We start from the raw sequence: 24,705 nt of genomic DNA on the forward strand, positions 1-24,705 counted from the left end.
AGACGAAACTCCAGATGTATTTGAATGGGACAATTCTGATACATCCTACGAAACGCAAGTTACAGAACCCGAGACTGCGATTGCTAGTACAGCGCCTGTTGTAACACAATACGGCCCAGCCCCAGTGGTTACACGCTATGGCAGACCAGTAAGACCACCAAAACGTTTTCCTAATGTAGATATTTAGACATTCATTATTTCAAATACAGCCTATTGTGTAAAAGGCTTTTGATGTTTTCTTACACTATATATTATAATGTTATATTATATAAATATTTAAACACAACTGTAAATCGTTACCTGTAACTTGTAAACATAATAGCAATGTTAGAATTTTATAATGTAAATGCTTTAACTTTGAATAGTTACATGGAAATGTCTATTAATTATCTTGTTAGAATTTTATAATGTAAATGTTATAACTTTGAATAGTTACATGGAAATGTCTATTGATTATCTATGTTAGATGTCAATATTTGTACTAGAATGTAGAAATAGTTTTATAGATGTTTTATCATTCAATGTTTGTAAGAAGGGAGATGTGATAGTAAATGTTATTGTCTTGTCAGCCCCGTCCTGTTATTGTAACCCAGTAACCCACATTGCTGGCATGTTGAAAGAATGTGCTAATTAACAGATAAGGGGGATAATTGAATTCCTTTTAGGCCTATATATATGGACGATCTAACTTGAATAAAGAGCATTTAAACAGACAAGAAAGTGTTTGTTAGTCTCTACTAGCCTACTATTACAAAAAGTACAATGTTAAAAAACTGGTCTTACATAATCTTTGAATCTTAGCAGCACTAGCAGGCTCATGTTTTATTAAAGGTTTGAGCCTTATCTTATCTTATATAATACAGACGTTACTTCAAAAAAGAAGATGATTACGTCCTACGCGTCATGCATTCAGTCATGCATATTAACCAATGACTTAAATTCTGCCAAGTCACTGGTTTTCCTGGCTAGCTCAGGCAACCCATTCCATGCTCTAATAGCACTTTGACGAGGAATGTGCCTTATACCCGACAGTATAAGTTCACAAACTAATTCGGTTACGACAAAAGTGTTATCTGCTCATTCTGTATACTTTATATTTTGCAGAGGAGTACAGAAACAATGAAGTCAAGAGTTGTCCACTTAACTCTACTGTTAGCAAAAAAGCTAATGGTATGGTGTGATCAGCACAATGACCATTCCTTTTTTATAATTTAGATCTGAGCAAAAGTTGGTGGTTTTAGTCAAGAGCTTGCCCCAGAGATGACACCATGACTCATCAAACAACTTAGGTAAGAATGTCAATATTATTTCATTCTTCTTTCCCACCTTTAGAACAACTTTGAGAAAGTTCATTAGGGCAGCAGGCCACTGAGAAGGATTTCTGGACTGGGAGCCCTGGTCCTGTTTCTTAATGTATGAGCCATTACTTCAGCACACCAATTAGATTTAACCCAATGCTATAAAAATTTACAACTAATGGGGCTTAAAAAAGGATTGTAGGCTAGTAACCTGCATACATATATATATATTATATCAACAGCAAAAGCAGAGACCAATGATTGATGAAGGTTTTAACTTTACTCATTAGAGTTTAGTACAATTTGCCTACAGAATATCAGTATAGGAGCTGATTGGCTCTTGAGTATGTCACATCAAAACTTATTTGAGTCCCTCATGATTCTCAATGTTTGGATTAATAAATAAAATTAAACCTTTGAATGTGAGATGTAGCTACTTCATCTCAGTCATGTATCTCAGTCATCTCATCTCAGCCATACATATCAGCCATGCATTTCAGTCATACATCTCAGTCATACATTGTTGGATTCTGTGTGCAGCATTTTTACATTTTGACGGACAGTAATAAGCAGTCCATTTCTTAGATCCTATTCATGACATTTGAAAAAAAAAAAAAACAACACTAAAGTATGTGTCTGAGCAGTATAAATGCTTGGCTGCCAATAAAGTGGGCTCAGTTCGAATCCTCAATTGTATTTGCTGGAAACCTTCTCCCAGACACCTCCACCCCCCTCACAGGTCCATCTTTAGCATGATGTGCTCTACCAAAGTAATTTGACAGCAAAGTGCATTTAAAAAAACTATCAATGAAGTTTTAGCAGAATAAAACTAGGACACAAATAATTTAATGCCACCTGCTACATACAATGAAGAATGGTTCTTTCTTGATAAAAAAAAAATAGTTATTATTTTTTTCTGAATACCTAATTGCTTTCACTCCTAATTAGAGAGATTCCTGACGTGAAGTTTACATAACCTAATTAAGAGTTCTATGAATGAAATAACATGAGCTGCAATAATTAACACTCTTGTTGGATTCTTTTAATTAGAAGCCCAGAAAATATCATAAAGGAGTTTCCAAGATTGTAATGGGGACGTGCTGTCCTCTCAGGTCATAGACCTAGGAAAGTACTGCATATCATAGTTCTAGGAAAGTACTGCATATCATAGACCTAGGAAAGTACTGCATATCATAGACCTAGGAAAGTACTGCATATCATAGACCTAGGAAAGTGCTGCATATCATAGACCCAGGAAAGTGCTGCATATCATAGACCCAGGAAAGTGCTGCATATCATAGACCCAGGAAAGTGCTGCATATCATAGACCCAGGAAAGTGCTGCATATCATAGACCTAGGAAAGTGCTGCATATCATAGACCTAGGAAAGTGCTGCATATCATAGACCTAGGAAAGTGCTGCATATCATAGACCTAGGAAAGTGCTGCATATCATAGACCTAGGAAAGTACTGCATATCATAGACCTAGGAAAGTACTGCATATCATAGACCTAGGAAAGTACTGCATATCATAGACCTAGGAAAGTACTGCATATCATAGACCTAGGAAAGTACTGCATATCATAGACCTAGGAACGTACTGCATATCATAGACCTAGGAACGTACTGCATATCATAGACCTAGGAAAGTACTGCATATCCTATCCTGTATTTTATTTCTAAGGTACCCCTTTCAGACCTTTAAATCTCTGGGGAATACGATGCACGCCCATGTCTTTCTGTGCTTATGAGGGTGTCAAGTGGCCAGCAAAACAACAAACCGCCCTTACTTTCCCCAGTTAATGTCTGGTACCCATTCAGTTGGTTGGACCCAAGAGACATTCTGAAAATCCTGAAAAATCAAAATCCCAGTCTTCAAAGAGGTTTGAATCCAAGACCCCTTGGATTGGAAGCCAAGCGCTTTACCATTCAGCCCCCCACCCCACCTTTTTTACAAGTGCTTCATTCTAGTCATTTACACAACATCTACAAAATAAATATTGAAACTAACACAACAGCACAAAATGAAACTGTCTCTCTCTCTCCCATTGTCAGTATAGTCTAAGTGCAAATCTAAAGAACTTAAAAGTATTTACAAGTTACACAGTAAGACAGTAAGCAAGCACAGTATTATGTCTAGAAAACACAAACTCAACATACACATGCAATTAGTACACAGTAACACATACAGTTAGCAATGGTTAGTACTGACTAATGGCCAGTGCTGTGACTCTATGGTAAATGATGCAAGACAAATGACAAAGACTATGTTAACTCTTTCTCTCCTAACTGACGATACCAGCGTTGATTCCACCAGAATCTGATAAATAATTACGAAGAGAAAGAGTTAAGAGACAATTGTGTGTGAATGAAGAAACAAAAATATGTTAAAAAAATGTTTACCAATGTCATTCATTTTTTCAGCTTCACATTTTAAAAAGACTGGCCATTACCAAATGACCTTCAACTTTTGCATTGAAATTAAATTTAGTTTTTTTTTTTTTCCTTTTTAATAATTGAATATATTGCTCTTATATCTTAATACTGTCTCTATTTGTTAAAAAAACAACACATTATATCAGTCAAACTGTATTGATACAGTAGGGTTAATAGGGCTTAAAAAACAACAAAGGCTTAAAATATCTAGATGTGAGGTTTAAATGGAAGTTAAAAAGCAAACACTATCATCTAAATACAAAACAAAATAAAACAAAATTGCTTATAAAAAAATAGAGTCTGGGATTTCAATGCAGACATAGTCTACATTGGTATCTGAATAAATCAAGAAAATGAATGCATACATTTTAAAATATGACTTCATACAAAAGTTCATACACAAGAGCAATTTAATTGGCGATAGTGCTAGTAACTTGTTGAATACTGGTATCTTGACATAACCGAAAACATAAATACATTACATAGGGTACTGATATTTAATGTTTTTTTTTTATTAAAAGAAAAACTTGAAATGCTGTTTTATATTATATGTTGAAAGAAAACTTTGAACTAAGAAAAAAAGTAAATAAATGGACCCCAGCCCATCCCATCCCCTGGTTACTTATTCTCCAACATGACTATGAAAGTTTTTTGTTTTTTTAATTAAAAGATGTCAGTAAAATAAGGAAAGAAAAAAAAAACAAAGCCATCAAGCAAGTTATTTGTAGCATTTAGTTGAACTGCATATACCAGTAGTGTATGTGAAATAGGAGAAAATATTGAAGGAACTGATTACTTTTCTGTGTTCAAAGATGGTCAGAAAAATGTTATGTTTATCTAAATACCAAAACTAAATGAAAATGTTTAAACAACAAAAAATCTTTCTCACTGTATCAGTCAAAAGTTGTAAAAGTAAAGTAAAGGTCATCTTTAAGACCTTGCTGTCTATAGGGCAGATGATGTAAAGGTCATCTGTTTCTGTGGCCCATAGTCAACGAGGGTGTAATGTGGCCAGCACAATGACCAACCGGCTTTACTTTTATTGTCAGGTACCCATTAGAGCTGGATGGATTCAGAGGCACAAAAAAATTAAAATCTTAGTCTTTTCCAGGATTTGAACCTAGAACAGTTGGTTTGGAAACCAAGCACTTCACCACTCCAACACCACACATCCAGTCAAAGTTGTGCAGTAGTTTAATCAGCAACATCTCTGCATGTTTTGCTTATCTGAACATTGCAAGTCAGCTGCTTATCATTAGCCATAAACCAGACACGGTTGGACTTCATTCTCTTAAGTTACTAGTATGATACTTAACAAACTGTGAACAATAACTGAATTCTGGGTAAAACAGGTTAAAACAGTGTGTGTTACTAGACGCAGTAGGCCCACACAGATGATTTTACACAGTTTCCTACCATCATGATTGCTGCAATATTTGCTAACAAGCCTACCTCTAGCCTTGCTCAATATTATAGGTTTATCTATGCATTATAAATCAAACACATATCTTTGCACTATACAGTAAGCACACATTTATGTATTATACAGCTGATACACATCTTAGCACTATGCATCAAACAAACATCTTTGCAATATAAACCAAACACAATTCTATGTACAAAACAAACACACATCTACGCATTTTACAGCAAAACACATATCTATACATTTCCATCTGAAACATGATTACAACATAGAACTGGGTTTTATTGCATCTAGAGCAGCGGTTCTCAACCTTTTAAACTCAGCGACCCCTTTTTACAATCCCCCACTCTGACGCGACCCCCCCCCCATACACAAATACAGAATTGTAGGGTAGACAATAACAATACATATTTTCGATGGTCTTAGGCGACCCCTGGCAAATGGTCAACCGACCCCCCAAAGGGGTCACGACCCACAGGTTGAGAACCCCTGATCTAGAGCCTCTAATGTAGCAACATATTTCTGTAATATATTTGTCTTGCTGTTGTGAAAATCATGATTTTTAAAAATGCTTATATGAACATCTATGGTGCAAACATAGCCATTGTGTTTTCAGAAGAAATACAGGAACTTGAAAACCTCTACTTAATGTGGCAACTGACTGAGAACTGCCACAATGTGTAGAGTATAGATCTTGTGTATTCCCACCAGTCTCAGAATGACAACTGAATGTATTTTATATGCTTACACTGCTTTCAAAAAGTTGTTTCCATGGTTAGCTCAGCTCCTTCATAAATTAGATTCAGTCTAAAACTTCTTTATGGCAAGTTTTTACAATTTTGTGTGACCTAAGGTTTTTTTTATTACTTCTCAGGTAAGTTTCATTAAATAAATAAATACGACTGTGTCAAAAAGCTCCCCTTTCAGACCTTGTGATCTATTGGGCAGATGATGTCATCCGTTTCTGTGGCACATGGTTATCGATGGTGTCATGTGGCCAGCACAATGACCAACCACCATTAATTTCCCCAACTAATGTCAGGTACCCATTAGAGCTGGGTGGCGCCCATAGATCATGAAATTATGCCTTCATGCCTCCTGTGTCAAAACTCCTGTGAAAATGTTTTCATTCAGCAGTAAGCAAATATGAACATTGCTGCTAATTTAGTTCAAATGTTTTAAAATGTAAAGGCTTAATGCTTTTGAGCTAGCCTCTTTTAAAAATTTGGCACAGTTAGGTAAATACAACTTTTTAAAATTTTCCTCTAATCTTTAAGTTATTGTATATTTTATTCATAGGTTAAAAAGGAAGATGCTTATTTGATCAATCCTGTTGGAAATTCAGATTGAAAATGAACAGTGTATCACAGTGCTGACCAGCAATAGTTGTAGCTAGTATATCAGTGGTTCTTACACCATGCAATCCAATAGGGCTTAACTCTTTGACCCATTTGGACCCAAGAAATTCAAGATGACAACCTTGAGTGCATATGACATGAACAGGCAGCCATGTTTTTAATGAGTCATAATTGAAGTAACTGCAATGAAATTACCAATTTAAACCAAAAAATGAAAATGATTTTCATATTTTTTTTTTGAGTCTGTCAACTTGAGTGTTCTCCTATCAGCAATATTTACAGTTCTGCTACTCTATACACATATTTACATAGAAATGACAATCTTTTCAACAAGTTGCTCATAAAACAAAAACTGATTCCATCTCGCTTCAGTTCAATGACAAGATTTTATTTCCTTTTTTTTTTCAAGTCCAGATTGAAACATTGGCTCAATGAAATGTCAAAACAAAATCATTCAAATCAAAATGAATAAAAATAAACAAAAAGCTGTTAAAAAAAATTGTAATAAATATTTCTGTGTGAAACATTCACATTGGTGTCAACAATAGAACAGAAGTTTGATGTTAAGAGCTAGAAAATATCAACAGAATGGAAACAGCTTACAGATCAAAGAAATAACTACACGTACCTTAACAAAGACATTCTCTTCCATACATCATTCTTTAGCAAACATAATCATTTATTTACAAAAAGAAAATGTAAAAAAAGAAGTGAAAAAAAAAACAAATACATACAAAGAGAGAGATGGTCAGTATACAGTGGATTTGGTAGCAGTTCTTTATACAACAGCTGACTTAACAAATAGTTCAGACATTTGCAAGTTTACACACACATCCTGTCAGTTTTCTTTGCTGTACTAGCATCTTCAAAAATGCTGGCAGTTTTGCATTAGAGCACCCAGAATGTACTACTTTATATAGAGAAAGAATTGTTTATACATAATTTATTACATATCCTATATACTGTTGGGTACCTAACAAAGTTTATGTGCAACATTTTTTACAAAACGAAGGATGAAAAGGAGCGGGTTGACTGTAATCATGTTTACCAGGGTTTGATGAAGTTTATAAAAATGGGTTCTCAATGTGAACATATAATCTGTATTCTACAATCCTCTAGTCATACCAAAACAGAACAACTTTTACCACAATGAGCTGTACAATGTAAAAATATGGGCCATGGGAGGAGCATGCTGCTATGACAGCCAAGAAACGACCTTTCAATATTTAGCACAGTTCACATGGTGAATGCATTCAGAGAAAGGGAAACACCTTTCCATTGGTGCAAGAACAATAGACATGGGCGCATCCTATTCAAAAGGATCTTGTGGTTTCATCATTTTAATCAATAGTCCACATTATTCCAAGTACAACTGAACATTAGACAGAGTGTATTTATACAAATAGATCAGAGTAGAAAATGTAAAAAAATAAGTAACAGTAATCTATTAGTATTTCTATAATATTTGTTCAATATTCTCAGAGTCTGGTATTATAAACAGGTCAAATACTGAAATCCTGAATGGTGTAATCTCTGTGCCTATCAGAAGAAAGTTTTTTCAAGGCAACAATAAACCCAGTCTATTCTTAAAGCTAAATCACAGACCCATATATACAAAAAATGTCTCTTAGATGTTATTTGTACCGTAATTACGAAATTATATCAATTACAGCCTATATAATAAGCTTGGAGGCACTGTGGCTGAGTAGTAAAGCATATGGCTTCTGAACCAAGGAGTACTAGGTTTGAATCCTGGTGAAAAGTGGGATTTTAAATTTTGAGATCTTGAAGGCACCTCTGAGTCCACCAAGCTGTAACGAGTACCTGACATTAGCAGGGAAAAGTAAAAGCGGTAGGTCATTGTGGTGGTCATATAACTCCCTTGTTAACTGTAGGCCACTGAAAAATAATCTTTACGTCATATGCCCTATGGCTCGCAAGGTCTAAAAGGGGAACTTCACTTTACTTTTTTAGATAATAAGCCAGATCTACAAGATATAAAAAATATAAATTAATGGTTAGGACAAGCTGCAAATGTGAATATAAAACTAAGTTTAGACGTGTGTAGGCTTAAAGATTTATTCTGTAGATCTAGTCTAGACTAATTAAAACCTAGAGCTGCTAAGATTGATTGTAGGCCTGAAAAAATATTCATGATGGATAGGAAAAAAAATCTATAAATATAAAATAAAAGATCAAATAAACCCTAAGCCTGCTAATTATGAATATAAAAGACCTGTGATTGATTGCTATTTCCATTCAAATTTGAAGTATAATTTGAGAATTATATACTTTCTTAACATTAAAAGTAAAGCTCATTAATTTTTCAGGGGGAATAACACGTTCAAACAATTATTTAGTTTCCATTTTGAAAATATGATTATTAAATTTTTACTAAAGAAAATTGTCTCAATGTCCAGCCTAATATGAATATATGGGTCTGTGAGTTAAACCTCAATGTGTCAACCAATAAAAAGTGTTGAAACAAAACAATAAAAGAAAAGTCCCAGCATACTTCTACCTAGAGTAGCCTTCTCAGTATTTTAAACCTAACAAAACTATGTTCATCTATACCAGTGGTTCTCAACCTTTTAAGCTCGGCGACCCTTTCTTTTTACAATCCCCAACTCTGATGCGACCCCCCCCCCCCCATATACACACACAGCCATAGAAGAATAGACAAAAACAATCCATATTTTCAATGGTCTTAGGCGACCCCTGGCAAATTGTCAATCGACCCCCAAGGGGGTCGCGACCCGCAGGTTGTGAACCCCTGATCTACACTATCTAAACAATAGCTAAAATAACAAACAACATGACCAGCTATTCATCTATAGTCATAAAAGTTTCCTTTTCAGACCTTGTGGTCTATTGGGCAGATGATGTAAAGGTCATCTATTTCTGTGGCCTACGGTTTACGAGGGTGTCATGTAGCCAGCACAACGACCAACCACCTTTAGTTTTCTCCAACTAATGTCAGGTACCCATTAGAGCTGAGTGGACTCAGAGGCGCCCAAATAACCCGAAATTAAAAATACCAGTCTTCACCAGGATTCGAACCCGGGACCCCTGGTTCTGAGGTCTAGCGCTTTACAGCTCACCCACCACACCTCCTAACTATAGTCCTAGCTGAACACAAATTAAAGGGAGATAATGAGACAGTGACAGCAGAATTCCAAACTCTATTCTCAACCAAATATGTTTTGTTTCTTCCAGGGGAGATAACTAATGGTAATTAACCTGTTCACACGCTAGCAAAACAAGGGTTGAGAAGCACAGCAAGAAATCTGGGAAATGAACACAATTTACCTGTATTCTACAAACACTGAGATCTGGGTTCATATGGATGATACACTCACACAAACACTTAAACCAGATTCAGCTGGTTTCTCAAAAGAAGTGTTTATTCTTTTCTGCATACTTGGCTTAAAATTTGTTCTTAGAGCTAAAAAGCCAAAACAGAATCTCTCTCCCCCCCCCCCCCCCCAAACAAGATCTGCTACACCATAAATAAATGGGTAATATCTTTTATCATTGTAAGATAAATTTTATAAAAGGTGAACAAAAATATATTTTTATAACATCCCTCAAACAAACAAAAAAATTGTAAGAGCTTGCAGACTTAAACATTCCCCCCCCCCCCCCCAAATCGACTACTGCTGTAAATAGATGGGTAACATCTTTTGTCATTGAAAATAAGGATAATAGATCTATGTCATTAAAGGCTTGCAGAGGAACGTGATCAGTGATGACATTAGGTAGATGTCATCAGCACATTTCCACATGATCAAACTCTTCACTATTGCATAGCTTCAAGCAAAATTTCTCTATTTTTAAATAAGTAATAATTCTTAATTTATGTTCACTCTTCTCTATGAAAAGGATAACACAGGCTGTACAACTAGATAGACTACCTTCGATAAAGACCAGTAGGGAATCGGCGCCTAGGGGCCATTATCCTGTAGATCGTTGGAAAGGCTTTTATCCAACGAACAGGCCTGGACGGGAAGCTCTTCACCCCAAGTCCTGTCTGAGGGACTCTAGCAGTAAACGCCATGGACAAAGTAAGGGGGACCATGCCTCGTAAATGGCGCACTGGGCCTTGTTCCTGGGTTACAAAAGTTGCTGCTATGTTAGGATATAGAAGTGACTACTTGCTATGCAACATAGACTGAGCTTTATAAAAGATAAAACAGTGCTACAGGGTCACTGAATAACTTACTGAACTGAAATCAAAACTACTCCCACTGAAGCAAAGGAACTAGTATAAGGGTAGCCAAACAGTGACTCAAAAACTGAATGAAAACAATGTCCTGGGTGATCAGTGCCAGCAGTGGTACCAAGATGAACTCCCTATGGAAACAACAGCGATAGGGGAGGCAAACTGCTTCAAACAGTTGCACCAGGTATGTTCAAAGTGGCCACAGGCAAAAATGGAAAAAAGCCTTCTGGAAATAGTTAGATTATATTTACAAAACTGAAAAAAAAAAAGGGAGGGTGGAGGGAAGGAATACCGGGCATGGAAAGTCTGCTGGTCTGCAAGTGATTTGACCTTACTTTGTTGTTACAAGAACAAACCTAAACAAACAAATAAATAAATAAATAAAGCATTTTTTGTTTAAATCTACAGAACATTTTACAGTATGACATCAAAACTAGTCTTGAACCATAACTGTACTAGCGAAAACATCATGATGAGCCAAATGTTGATTTATACAATTATGTGATAGTTCCTTTTTATGAATGAACTTATTCACAGTAGGAGTTCTGTATGTATATATATGTTCAATCCTATTGTCAGGATATGAAAAATCAATAACCCTAATAGAGCTAGCAAAGAACCATAATTGAGCTTAAACTATACAAGGGGAGGACAATCATCTCACACCCCAGTAGAGATTTATAACCTTCAACATTGTACTCTTCAAAACACTGATAATGAATTGTAAAATAGAGCAAAATGCACATCTAGAAATCAAACAGCATGCAATATAATTGGATTTAAAAAAAACAAAAACACAACTGCTATGGTAAATCAATTGTTTGACTGACATGTCTGACAGGCAACTAACATTCTGACAGAGTTCTCTTTCATGATAAGAAATGATGCACTGAAGATGTGTTTACGCTGTATCATACGATCACTCAAACACCAGTAATTCATCTAGGTATACCCATTCAAAACAGAAGTAGCCATATATATTTACAATGAATCAAATAAAAAAAACTATTGATAACAGCTACACTGACCTTACCGGAGAAGAGGGAGATAGCTTTAAAATGTATATATACTGTCCAGTTATTCAGGGACTAATTAAATAAAGACTACAACCCATACATACAAGTGAATGCAAGAATCAACCCATAAATAATGTATTGTTCTTTCTATCAACTCTTCATTCTTATTTATAAATAAATACTAAAAGATGCAAAGAAGTGAAGCAAAAAAAAAAAAAAAAACTACAGAAAGCAAATTGAAAAGTAGAACAACTGAGCAAGAAACAATTTATCAATTTATTCAAAAAAAAAAAACACAAAAAAACATGGAGTCAATGGACATGAACCAATGGAACGTGTCAACAATGGTTGCTATATAATTATATACAACAAACAACACCTAAAGTTAGATAACACTGTTTAGAGATGTTCAATCACCTGTAGCTATGGCTACTGAATGCATATTATTTTTGGTGTATATAGTTTAAATGCAAGTTTATGATGACCTATTTCAAGTTAAAACAGTCTTACAAGATAGCTGGATATATTATATGGAACTATTATGCAACCTATACAAATATTAGCAAAAGAAAATAAAACAACAAAGTAAAAAAAACAAACAAACCAAGAACAATTTGAGTACAAGCCTTTATCATCAGTAAAAAAATAAATGAATAAAAAAACAACAACATATATAATATGAAAGGAAATTTAAAAGCCAAATTATAAACATTTCATCTAAACACAAAACATATGTTGTTTGTTTTATATTGAACACATAATAAGTTAGACTAAAAAGATTTTAAACTTCTATGAATTTGCTCTTCCTTAAGTTTGAATGGAATGCTAGTTTTCATTCACATCTATGCTGTCTAAAGGCTTGTGCCCAGTTGCTCTAGTGAATTAAATACATTTACAAAGATAGTTTGTATAAATATCAATATATTATCTCAACTTCTTGCTCAAAATGGTTCCATTCATACTTACTGCAACTGCTCTCATAACACTTGTACTGAACATGTAATGATTGATTTTTAAACTTGAGTAAATCAATAGGTGATTGATTGAATTCAATCATATAGTTTTAAAGTATACATCAATTTATAGAAAAAAAAAAGAGCTAGGTATATTATGTTAGTCACTGGTGTGTAAAGACTACATATATGTATAGATATATATTGACAGTTCATGTCTTGGAAAGAATGAAGAAATGGTTGAAGGAAGAGGTTGTTTGAGAAAGTAAAAAATTAATGCACAGATAATAATACAAGCAGTCGAACGAGCAAAAAAACCAACCAACCAGGCGAACCGATCAGAGGATGATGCACGAGTGAATGCAGCAAACTAAGGAACGAATGAACCAACCAACGAACGAGCGAAGAAGAACTCCAGTGAGGCGAGTAGGTGGCAACTATTTGTTTCTCAAAAACAAGAGAGTTACCTCCCCTTTCCATCACCAGCTGACATTGCGTCCACTTACCCGACTCGAAGTTGTCGAGGGGCTGAGTGAGGTTGTCGTCGCTGCCACCACATTCGCCGGTGTCGCTGCTGATGCTGCAGACGTTGCCTCTCCTGTAGTCTCGACTGTGGCCATGCCGGCCTCGAGGTTGTTGCCGCCGTCTAATGCGAAAAGGTTAGCAGCTTCCACGGAGGTGGTAGGTGACTGAGGGAGTGAGTCAGTCTGTGATTTGCTACTGTCATTACTTTTAGATTTGCGCCCTAGTGTGTTCCGAAAGCCATCAAAAATGGTCTTTTTAGGCTTCGGCGAGCTAGACCCACTGTTCGGCTCCACTGCTGGAGCAGAGAACTTCCTCAGACTGCCATCAGCAACGAGATTTCTCAGAAAGTCTCTACTGGTATCCAGAGGGGAATTAGGGCAAGAGGCCTTGTCATTAGCATAGTCCCCACCACCTCCATCCGTGCCCCCGCCTTCCACTAACGACTGTGGGAACTGCCCAGGTATAGACTTGCACCTGTCACTTTTCAGCTTGGGGCTCCCGACAGTTTTAAATGTGGATTTTGAGGGGCTAAGATGGTGCACCCTGTTGATCGGGTGTGATTGTGTTTTTCTAAGAGCTGAATCCCCTACACTGGAGTTGAACTCGGGAGCTGATCTGTTGGACAAGTCAAACATACTTCAAAGATAAAACATAAGTTAAGAATCTGTAAACTTATAAAGCTACTCTATTGTAATGTCATCATCTTATAATTTGGATGTCGAGTCCACATTATTTCGAATGTTTTTTCTTGAACTTAAACAAAAGCTTTTAATGATATTAACAATATTTTGCAGAACCAAACATGTTCATGAAGTTTTTCTTAATAATGTTAAATCTAGCCGTTTAGCTTTTTCTTTTTTTTTTTTTAATGAAAAAAATACATTAACAAAAAAATTATATCAAAGTTAAGCAACCATTTCTTATTTATTAACAATATAATCCTAGAGAAAAAATGAGATACTTGTATTTGATTAAACTAATGAAGTAGAAAAAAAAAAAGATGAAGACTATAGGGACACATTGTTTACATTGAACACTGAGCCATAGGATAAGTGTTCTACTGTACAACTAATGACTGAAACAAACAATGCTTGATGGACATGGCATGCAATTCTATACAGTTGTGCTACACTAACAGGGAATTTTGTTTGAAGATTTATCAATGACTGAAGCACACACAAAAAATGAAATTAACTACTAATAAAAGTACTGTTTCGGAAATGTTATTCCTTTTCTTAAATGGTGCTTATGATTCGCATGCTGTCGCTGGACTTCTTTTATTTCTTTAAATGCTGGAAAGTTTCTTTTAAAATACAGACATTGATTCAAATGTGATATTAAAAGTTTGGACTTAAAAATTTTTTTCCAACTACTGTTAACCTATAAAAATACTGTGAGAAATGAAAGTGTGCCACTATAAAAAGTGTGATTTGCTTTGAAATGCTGAAAGACAGGTCATGTTCACAGATATGGAACAAATACATTTACAAAATATTATCATTGAATTCTCTTTACAACATACATCCTTCTGCAAAAAGGAAAAATATAACAAAATCAAAACACATGTAAATGCCTAACAAAAGAAATGTAATTCTTTACAACACTAATAGTGTAAATCAAAAGTTTTAAATACAGAAATTGGAACGAAACAAAATTAATACTGGTATGTTGTGAACAACTAAAAAAACAAAACATAAAACACCTCCAAGAAAGCAAAAATTGTAGTTAAAAGTTGTTTTCGAGCTAGGTCTATGATACAGGGGGCGAGTGCATTAAGTGTAGCCATGAGAATGTTGCATTAAGTTGATCAAAAAGACCTTTTCCTTTACATTTCTATAAACTTGAAGCAGCACATGATGAATTGAAATCCTAGTCGAATAATTCTGAACATGTTTTCCAACATGGCTGCATTGTGCTAGGTTTTATTTTTAACCAATGATTTCAGTCGAGGCTTAGAGCATGGCCCGGCACGTTTGCTTTAACGTTTAAATCGGTTCAGTTGGTTGGTTTTGTAAACATTTGCTCTTTTACATTTTATAAATATTCGTGTGTTTTTTTTTTCTGGCTACTTAGAACGTAGTTGCTGCTGCTGCTCTGGTTCATGCTGAAGGTGTTTTAACAAATAAAGAGGAAATCTTGGTTGCATAGTTTGAGGAAACATCTGGATTTCACAGTGAGACGATAAACTAGAATGGGCAGTGTTGGTGATTTGACTACGCTAGTGGTTGTCAGTGAGTTTTGTGGTCGACGATTTGATCACGGTGTGAAGAGAACGAGGTGGAAGGGAGGGGGGGGGGGAGTAAAGGTTTCATCAACTGAAAAACAACAACTTTGAATTTGAGAAGAAAATAAAACAACAACATATTACAGTGGAATAAACAAAAAGTTGTTTTTTTTATATGTTCAATAAACATATAAACCAAATTAGTTCTTTTAACTCTTTGTCTCCAGTATAACCTTGACATTGTGAATGTTTCTGTTGGACAAAACAATTGGTGCATTAAGACAACTTGGGTTTTTTATTTTATTTAAAAAAAAATATAGAATATCTTAGTGAAACAAGAAAATATTTAAAAAAATACTTTTTGAAAACACAAAGGTTAAATTAAGTGTAATTGTATCAATTAGTTTGGATCAGTCATGTAATTTAATTTGTAATAAATTTAGACTAACAATAAAAAAAAACTTAAAAAATAAAAGAGGGAACAATCTAAATTCAAATTCATGGCTAAAGCCTTCTCAGGTTTCTCAAACCATAACTGTAACCACTCTGCTAGTGTAGAGCTTATGAACAGGGAAAATTGTTTAGTTTTCTATTGTTTCTATAGTCTCAACTATTTCTCAGGACTGTGTTCACTAAGACTCAGACGATGACCTATAAAGAGAACTAATTCAGCTTATACCACCGCTTCAGTCTATTACAATTTCTTTCCCTTGTTCGATATACCAAACAAAATAATTTATCACAAATAAACCATAGTAACTAATTTTTTAAATTGATTCTTGTGTTTTTAACTTTGAACCATTGTAAAGACAGTCCAAAGTGCATACGACATGGCCAGCCATTCTAGAGATTCAAGTGGAAAATAGTGTGTGTTTTTCTTTCTCTCTTTATGTGCACAAAAACAAAACCCCAGATTTATTAACTGATCAATTCAAAAAGGTCAAATTACTGTCACGATGTTCTAGATGTAAAATAGTGGCCAACAGTATTAGGATGAGTTTTTCTTGGTTTTTTTTAACGGTGATAATATGGGAACAAACTGTTCAGACTGTCTTTGTTTCATATTCTTTTTTAATAGATGGAAAAATATGAGTAAAATGTTTTTTTTTAAATTATTTCATTTACTTTAACAAAGTTATTTCTATGTTACTTGGAATTTTGTAACCAACTGGCCAAAATTTTATTTTACATTCTTACTAACCATTAATTTAAAACATAGAGTACTTTTCTTTTCTTTTTTTTTAAACAGACTTTTTAAAAATTGTATGTTTGGGGAGGGGGTTTTGGGGGGGGGGGGGGGGGGCTATATTTGAGTTTAATTTTCTCACATGCCTAAAATTTCCTGACAACACATAAATGCTTTAAGTTTAAAACCTATACTTTTTTGTGCATTCAACAAAAAGGGCACTAAGAATAACTCTTTAACAAAGTAATAGATAATGTCAGAGACAAAGAGTTAAAAAGAACAAATGTCTATTTGACACATTGTATATAAAGTATGGAAGTAAATGATTGAAATAAATGAGAATAACAACCATGCTATTTGTTGGTGGCTAGTCAATGCTGTTTCTTGATGTCATGCATGATCACAAACAGGAGAATTACAACATTTACTTTGGCTATTTCCCCTTGTCTTCTTGAGATGCCCCCCCCCCCTTAGAAAATCATTCTCAAAGCATGGAGCATACACCTAAGATATGTTTTTTTAAACAATGAGACAGCAAAGGTGACAGTGCCCAGCACAACAAGCAGATGACTTCAGAATTGTTAGAACTGTTGTTCCTGACTTAATAAGATAGTGTTTTAAGTAGGAGATTTCATTCTAAACAGATGTCTGCTGAGTTGTAAAAAAATGTCTTATTTAGATTGTTTAGTTATTTCTCCCATGCACATGTTGCTGGTACTGAAGTGTGCAAGACATTAGATTAGACAAAGTCTTTGAAGAAAGTGAATGAAGTCTTCAATATAAATTATCTGACCCAATTTCAAGTGGTCAGACTTCTGATACATGAGTTGAACTGGTCAATTCTCAGAAACACAAGTAAATATGATCAGCTAACACAAATCAGAGTAGGTATTTGGGAAAAAAAAAGTTCACCCGCTAACAGATTGAAAGTAAAAAAAAAAAAAGATTTAAAACACTTTACTTTATGAGGAAATCAATAGAGACAGGAAACAATCCCCTCGACATCTGTTTAGCGTGAGACAAGCTCTACCACAAAGAGGCAGCGCTTCCTACATTGATCGAGTTAAAACAATGACTGTATCAAAGAATGGAGTGTAAACACTGAGTGATTGAATCAACACTGTAAGAAACTCTAACACAAAGAGGCAGTGCTTCCTACATTGATCGAGTTAAAACATTGACTGTATCTAAGAATGGAGTGTAAACACTGAGTGATTGAATCAACACTGTAAGAAACTCTACCACAAAGAGGCAGTGCTTCCTACATTGAGTGAGTTAAGACATTGACAGTGTTGAGAAAGTATTAGTGAGAACTACAGAAAACAGTGGCATTATAGGAATGTGGATTTACTTTAATAGTTTGACAGGGTCCAAGACAAAACTGTGGAGATAAAGCATAATTGAATAAATCATATTTCGCTGCAATGAAAATAGAAACTTAACAGAGGTTCAAAATATTTCACACAAGGTAAGTGAAAGCTGGTTTTTTTTTTTTACTATCGTATTGTTTAGTATTAGCAATAAAACAATAGCTATTCTTTTAATTCATTAAAAATATTTTAATATAACATCCATACTATGTCCTACAGAAAAAAGATAAGACATTCACAGTAGGATATGTTTATATAAATTAGAAAGAAATAATTTCTTTCCAACATGCAAATCTGAGATTTTATGTACATTACATTCAACTTATTAGAAATCTTAAAGTTTCCATGCTTTGAGAATGATCTTTTCTAGGTTTAAACTTCAAGTATTGACATCATCTTGAACATATGACATACCAAAATAAGGGGAGACAAAAATATCAAATAATTAAAAAAAATGGTGCAGCAGTGCTCCAACTAATTATGTCATAGCTTTGACAGTAACATTGCCTACATATCTTCATTAAAAATAATGGATGGACTATCTCACTCAGAACTAAACTGATACGGAACGACTAACTAAAATAAATAATCATACGTCCTTCTTACTATTTTGACAGACCCAGTATCAGTATCATTGAATATAGGAACAAAAATCCAGTGACATTTTAATGTAAACTAGTTCCTAACAATAACAGCAATGTGCTGTTGTGCTGTGATATGAAAGTTACTAGAGGAACAACTAGTGGACCCACACTAGCTGGAGATCCACTGCACCATGAACCAATATGTGAACAGGTTAAATCAGAACATAGATAGACTTACAATTCTTTACTGAGTTCCTTCTGGTATGCTATGGGAGACTGGAGTGCTAGAGACAAAACAAAATAGTTCAATTAAAATCAATTATTTAATTAAGAAAAGCACACATAATGGGCTACAATAAAATACACATTATGTATTGTTTAAAACAAAAAAGGAATTAAAAATGTGAAAATATTATGTACAACTATCTATCATACTAATCAAAAGTAAGTGTTAGTTAGAAATTCCAGCAGAGACCATCATTGTGGTCCATATTTAGTTAGAGATTCCATCAGAAACCATCACTGTGGTCCATATTTTAATAGTCAGAGATTCCAGCAGAGACCATCACTGTGGTCCATATTTAGTCAGAGATTCCATCAGAAACCATAACTGTGGTCCATATTTAGTTACAGATTCCAGCAGAAACCATCCCTGTGGTCCATATTTAGTCAGAGATTCCAGCCGAAACTATAACTGTGGTCCATATTTAGTCAGAGATTCCAGCTGAAACCATTACTGTGGTCCATATTTAGTCAGAGATTTGAATAGCGACCCACATTTTGTTAACTCTTATCCATTGCAATGTTTGACTCACCCACCCTCAGTAGTTTGGAGCAACGTGTAGGCATGTTAACCTTCCATCAAATAAACATGGTATGAAAAATGTAATGGCAGTACAATAGTTACTCAGAGAAGGTGAAGAACATATGGCACAACAAAAGTAAGCTCTGAAAAGGACTGACACCATAAACCTGTGTACCAGCCAAATCACTTATTGACCAGATACCAAGCTCACCTCATACTTGATCATCCCACAAAAAAGATGTAAGTTTCCTTTTCACCTTCCCCTCAGAGTTTTGACCAGCCCATGCAGGGATAAGAGAACAAACTCTCGTCTATACACCCTACACCACCACAGCTTTTCAGAACTTAGTTTTATCTCTTGGGGGAATTCCCATTAAAGAAAACGGCATATTATTTCACTAAATATTTGTGTACCTGAAAGAAAATTTTTTTGCATGTCCAGAATGGACTGGATTTGTCTGACCCAGGTCTCTTTGTTTTCTTCTGAATTGGCCTGGATAATCATTCGTACATCTGAGCCAGGTGTGCGATCATTTAATTGGAACCGAAGTGGCTCGTTATCCACATTGCAAATCAATGACATTTTATTCACCTGGAAAAGAAAAACACACAGTATTACTAAAACAAGATTATTTAAATCAGTCTTTAATACACCCCAACCACATACAACCACTTTTTTGGCCCTTGTATTCAGACAAGAGTAAAGAATGAATGACAGTGTAACAACTGACATTGAGACTGTTCTTGGTCTAAGAAATAAATCAACATCCTGTAAGGTAAGGTAAAGGTTCCCCTTTCAGACCTTGTGGATCTATGGCCTACGGTTAACGAAGGTGTCATGTGGCCAGCACAATGACTAACAGCCTTTACTTTTCCCCAACTAATGTCAGGTTGGATGGACTCAGAGGCGCCCGAAGATCCTGAAATTAAAAAACCCAGTCTTCACCCAGGATTTGAACTCTGGTTCGTAAGCCAAACGCTTTACCCCTCAGCCACCCCACGCCTCCACCATATCCAGTCAGACAAGAGTAAAGAATGACTGACCATGTAACAACTTACATTGAGACTGTTCTTATAAATGTAGGTCGCATTGGAGAACATTCCTTTTTTTCTCTCAATCATCTCACTGAATATAATCATCTGTTCAAAAAGGAAAACTCTCCTCTCCTTGAACTTCTGCTGCCCGGCAGAGGTCACTTCTGCTACACTTAGTGTATCCTAAAAACAATAACAAATGTTTGGTTTGAATTGCAAATACTGACAATAGAGCTCAATAAAGACTAACAGTGTTTTCAACTTTTCACATGTAAATTATGAGAGAGTCTGGTGTGAAAGTACATTTTTTTTTTTTTATTGTTATAATGTTTTGTTTGGTGTAATGCACAAATTGTAAGACAAAGTTCCTTACGGACAATAAAGATTATTATTATTATTATCATTATATGGCCATGTTAACTTTCAAAAATATTTCACAAAAAATTTATGACAAAACATAGGTCAAAAATTCTTTTTTTTCTTCTAAGTTGGCACAGAGATTAAAATAGTAATTCAAAGTACGGAGCCAATGTATTTCTAGGCATACATAACTACACAGTTCAAATTTGTTATGACATACAAAAAAATCTTTTAAGTTTATAAACTGCATGTGATCTTACCTGGAGCAACAATTTTCCCTGGCCAGTAATTTTACCCTGGTTAAACAAAGAAAAAAAGTTAAACTTGCATGGCTTTTCTCTATACATTACAGCAGACAGGGTATATAAACATGTACATAGAACAGAATGTGGATATTTAAGTCATTTCAATATCCATAATCTAAATGTATAACTTTTTTGTGTACACATTTTGAACACTGCTTTAGATTTTCAACCAAGTGAGTTTTCTTTTGCTTTTTAAAAAAAAGGATAACAAAAGAGGGAGAAGAAAAAAAAAGACAGGAAAAGAGGTGGCCTGGTCTAGTGGTATGCGAACTGAGCTTTCCTTCGGTCATCTCAATGGTCCCGGATTCATAACCTGCCCACTGCCATACCCTGTTATCCAGCATGAGGTCTGGGCTAGAGTGTAGATTATTTTCAATTATGAAGGAACATCCGAAAATCCACTTTCGGTAAGAGTGTTACAAGGTTATCTGTCGTCATTGAGAAGTACATAGAAGTCATTAAGCGCTGGTTGTAAGTGTGTATGTGTTTCATGTGTGAATGTTGTTTGTATTTGCATCTATATTGTTATTGTTACGGTAGGTTACGCTGAGGTGGTCAATTGTAGTCAAACTGAATTTCCATTTGATTGGACCAATACAAATGATCTTATCCTAACATGTCAACAATTTAAAAAAAAATAATGCAAAGGAAAATAAAACTACAGTAGGTGCCACAAAGTTTATACATACATCAAAGCCTTGCAGGCGTCCCACTTGCATCATGTCATTGGCTGCTTTAGGAACTATACACATGACAGTCAAGGCTTTCTTCAGATCTGTGGTGTCCTCACCAGCTTTCTCAGTATACTTGAGAATATCCTGATGTGATCAGAACAATACAGTTTAGGTTACACAACATTAAACTCAATGCTGTAAAGATACAGTTGAGGATACACAACATACATGTTTTTAATTTGTGTTTTTCTAAGCATTTTATATGTTATGTATTTGTATATTGGGTTACGTTTTTTTGCTAATATATATATTTATATATATGAAAGCCACAGCATCAGTATCATTCACTGTACAAACAGAAATTCAGTGATGTTTTAATGCAAAATAACTTTCCAGAGTAACTACATAGTTCTGTAATATGAAAGTAACTAGATATAATTTATATATACAAGCTGGATATGACTGGCAGCCTACAGGCCTTGGTTTGTGTGGTATTGATGCCCTGGATTGGACTTAGATCTATATCAAACATGGAGCATGTCACCTCACATTTTTTTTTTTTATTTTGCCATGAAAAAAAAGTTGAATGTGAAAATGGATTTACCCATTCAGCCGACATATTCATATCGAATATAAAATACTATGGAAACAGGCTTACCTGATTTGTTAAAAAGGTTCGTTCTTTAATAGAGATTAGGTATTTTATATTGTTTTATCTTTACGGCCCTAAGGCTGTGGAGGGACATTAAACATACACTACGGTCTCCGCCATGATCTAAGGAACATTAATGTCATTTTTTTTCAAGATTGGTCAAACAGTTTTGATTTTTATTCAGGACATATCTTACCCTTACATTATATATATATATATAGTAATGGAGTAAATCTTGCTAGCATTTGGAGCTTTCAGTAAGGCATGTGCAGAAATATTAAATGTAAACTAAGGTTTCAAACGAAAATATGTCTTTCATTTACTATCCAATTTATCGTTCCTATATATACTTAATAAAGAGAAATGAGTTATGTTAATAAAATGTAAAAAAAAAAAAGTGCTGGACAACTGTGACAAGCATAGTTAAGTGAATAGGACAAAACTCAATGTAACACAGATGATAACATTGTAGTACAAACTGAAATTTCTGAATCAAATATAGTCATGCTAATTTGCTTTACTTAGTTAACTACTTAATTAATTTGACCTACTTTGAGCAAAAGTTGATATCTCATAATCCTTTGGACTGGTTTAATTAAATAATCAGGCAGCATTAAGCGATGACCTAATTTCTGCCGCACTTCCTGAAAAAAAAAAGTAAATTATATCTATTAGTCATTTTATAAAAAGTAAATGGCCATCCTAATAGATTTACTAGCACTTAAACCATTTATGAATTGTTTGGAGTTAATAGTTAAAACTGAATCTTCATAAATGTCTCTTATTATGTCCAGGAATTCTAATAAAAAACTGATTCAAAAATAGTTTTATTTCTTTCTTTCAGTTTAAAATAAGAAATACTTGATTTGAAATTTTTTTCCTATCAAGTCTGAACAATGACTATGATTGTCAAAATTGTAGAACTTAGGTTACAGAAGGTTCTAATTTGCTGGAAGAGAGCTAAACATATACAGCTGATGTTCAGTCTGAGAACTTACCTCAAAGAAAGTGTCCAGATATTCAGACACAACATATTCAGACTTTGGTTTGTTCTCACAATATTTCACATACATGTACAGCCTCCTCTCCTGGACAAAGAGAGAGTTTTTAGTAAGACACAACATGTTCAACCTGTCTGTGCACACATCTACTATAACATCACAGTCACTACATAAAAATATATTCCACCAAGGTATATAACCAGGAAGAAGAAAAACAAATGATAGAAAGACAAGAATGAATACACAGTCCTCACTTTGGGCAAAACACTTAAGAGCTCTAGACACTGGTGGACAGATAGGATACCTAAAGAAGGCAGAGCTCTAGACACTGGTGGACAGATAGGATACCTAAAGAAGGCAGAGCTCTAGACACTGGTGGACAGATAGGATACCTAAAGAAGGCAGAGCTCTAGAGACTGGTGGACAGATAGGATACCTAAAGAAGGCAGAGCACTGGAGACTGGTGGACAGATAGGATACCTAAAGAAGGCAGAGCTCTAGACACTGGTGGACAGATAGGATACCTAAAGAAGGCAGAGCTCTAGACACTGGTGGACATATATAATACTCCCCCTCTACAAGACTACTGGCCATTGAAATTAAAGCCAAGGTCACGTTATCAATATAAAAAACAAACATAAATAAAAAGTATCTAGTGCAAAAAAACAACAACTACCATTTAAATGAGAAAGATACAGGCATATAACTTTATAAATGTTCTTAATGTTAAATTGCTGAGACTATTATAAAACTTACATAACGAATAAATATAGATGCCACTTTGTTTGGGTTTGTTAAACATGACTCCAGTTCTGACAACATGGTCCTGGGATAAAACAGCAGAATGCATGTTAGGTCAAAAAATAATGAAAATAAGTTCTATCATAACAAACTTACACTAACACTTTGGTACTTATGGACAGAGTGACCATCACAACCCCTAAATCATTGATTTCATTCATGTTTAATGATAATGTGCTTGGCTTTTGAACCATTGGGTCAGGTCACAAGTTTGATTACTGGTGAAGATTAGGACATCCTAAAGTCAACCTGACTAGTGGGTATCTGACAATAACTTTTTCAAGCTTTTTCTTTTAAAACACTCCTTAAATGTTCAGTAATTTTTTAAAGTGTCAAATGGCACTGTACTATATGTTGCATTACAGTATTAAAAAAATGGTATGTAGAATGTTACTTACTATTGTTACTATAGAATGAACATTTTAGTGTTAAAATTAATGTTTGAAAATTTTTTTAAAAGAAGTTTTGTGATTT

At 34.6% G+C, this 24,705-nt stretch overlaps 1 protein-coding gene across 2 annotated transcripts in view; it reads right to left on the reverse strand.

Annotated features, from left to right (window-relative positions):
• LOC106074210 (kalirin-like) overlaps positions 1 to 24,705 on the reverse strand; it is a 213,023-nt gene that overhangs the window by 22,353 nt on the left and 165,965 nt on the right. Inside the window, exons 46-55 of one of the 2 annotated variants that reach the window (XM_056014172.1) lie at positions 24,187 to 24,256; positions 23,428 to 23,517; positions 22,981 to 23,073; positions 21,793 to 21,921; positions 21,059 to 21,094; positions 20,463 to 20,621; positions 19,818 to 19,995; positions 18,837 to 18,882; positions 17,996 to 18,025; positions 13,216 to 13,849 (exon numbers count right to left, since the gene is read on the reverse strand). In XM_056014172.1, coding sequence (XP_055870147.1) covers positions 13,216 to 13,849; positions 17,996 to 18,025; positions 18,837 to 18,882; positions 19,818 to 19,995; positions 20,463 to 20,621; positions 21,059 to 21,094; positions 21,793 to 21,921; positions 22,981 to 23,073; positions 23,428 to 23,517; positions 24,187 to 24,256 — 1,465 coding nt within the window. The remainder of the gene's footprint in view (positions 1 to 13,215; positions 13,850 to 17,995; positions 18,026 to 18,836; positions 18,883 to 19,817; positions 19,996 to 20,462; positions 20,622 to 21,058; positions 21,095 to 21,792; positions 21,922 to 22,980; positions 23,074 to 23,427; positions 23,518 to 24,186; positions 24,257 to 24,705) is intronic. The other variant, XM_056014173.1, reaches the window with a different exon arrangement.

This window comes from Biomphalaria glabrata, chromosome 16, assembly GCF_947242115.1.
Source record: "Biomphalaria glabrata chromosome 16, xgBioGlab47.1, whole genome shotgun sequence".
Taxonomy (NCBI): domain Eukaryota; kingdom Metazoa; phylum Mollusca; class Gastropoda; family Planorbidae; genus Biomphalaria; species Biomphalaria glabrata.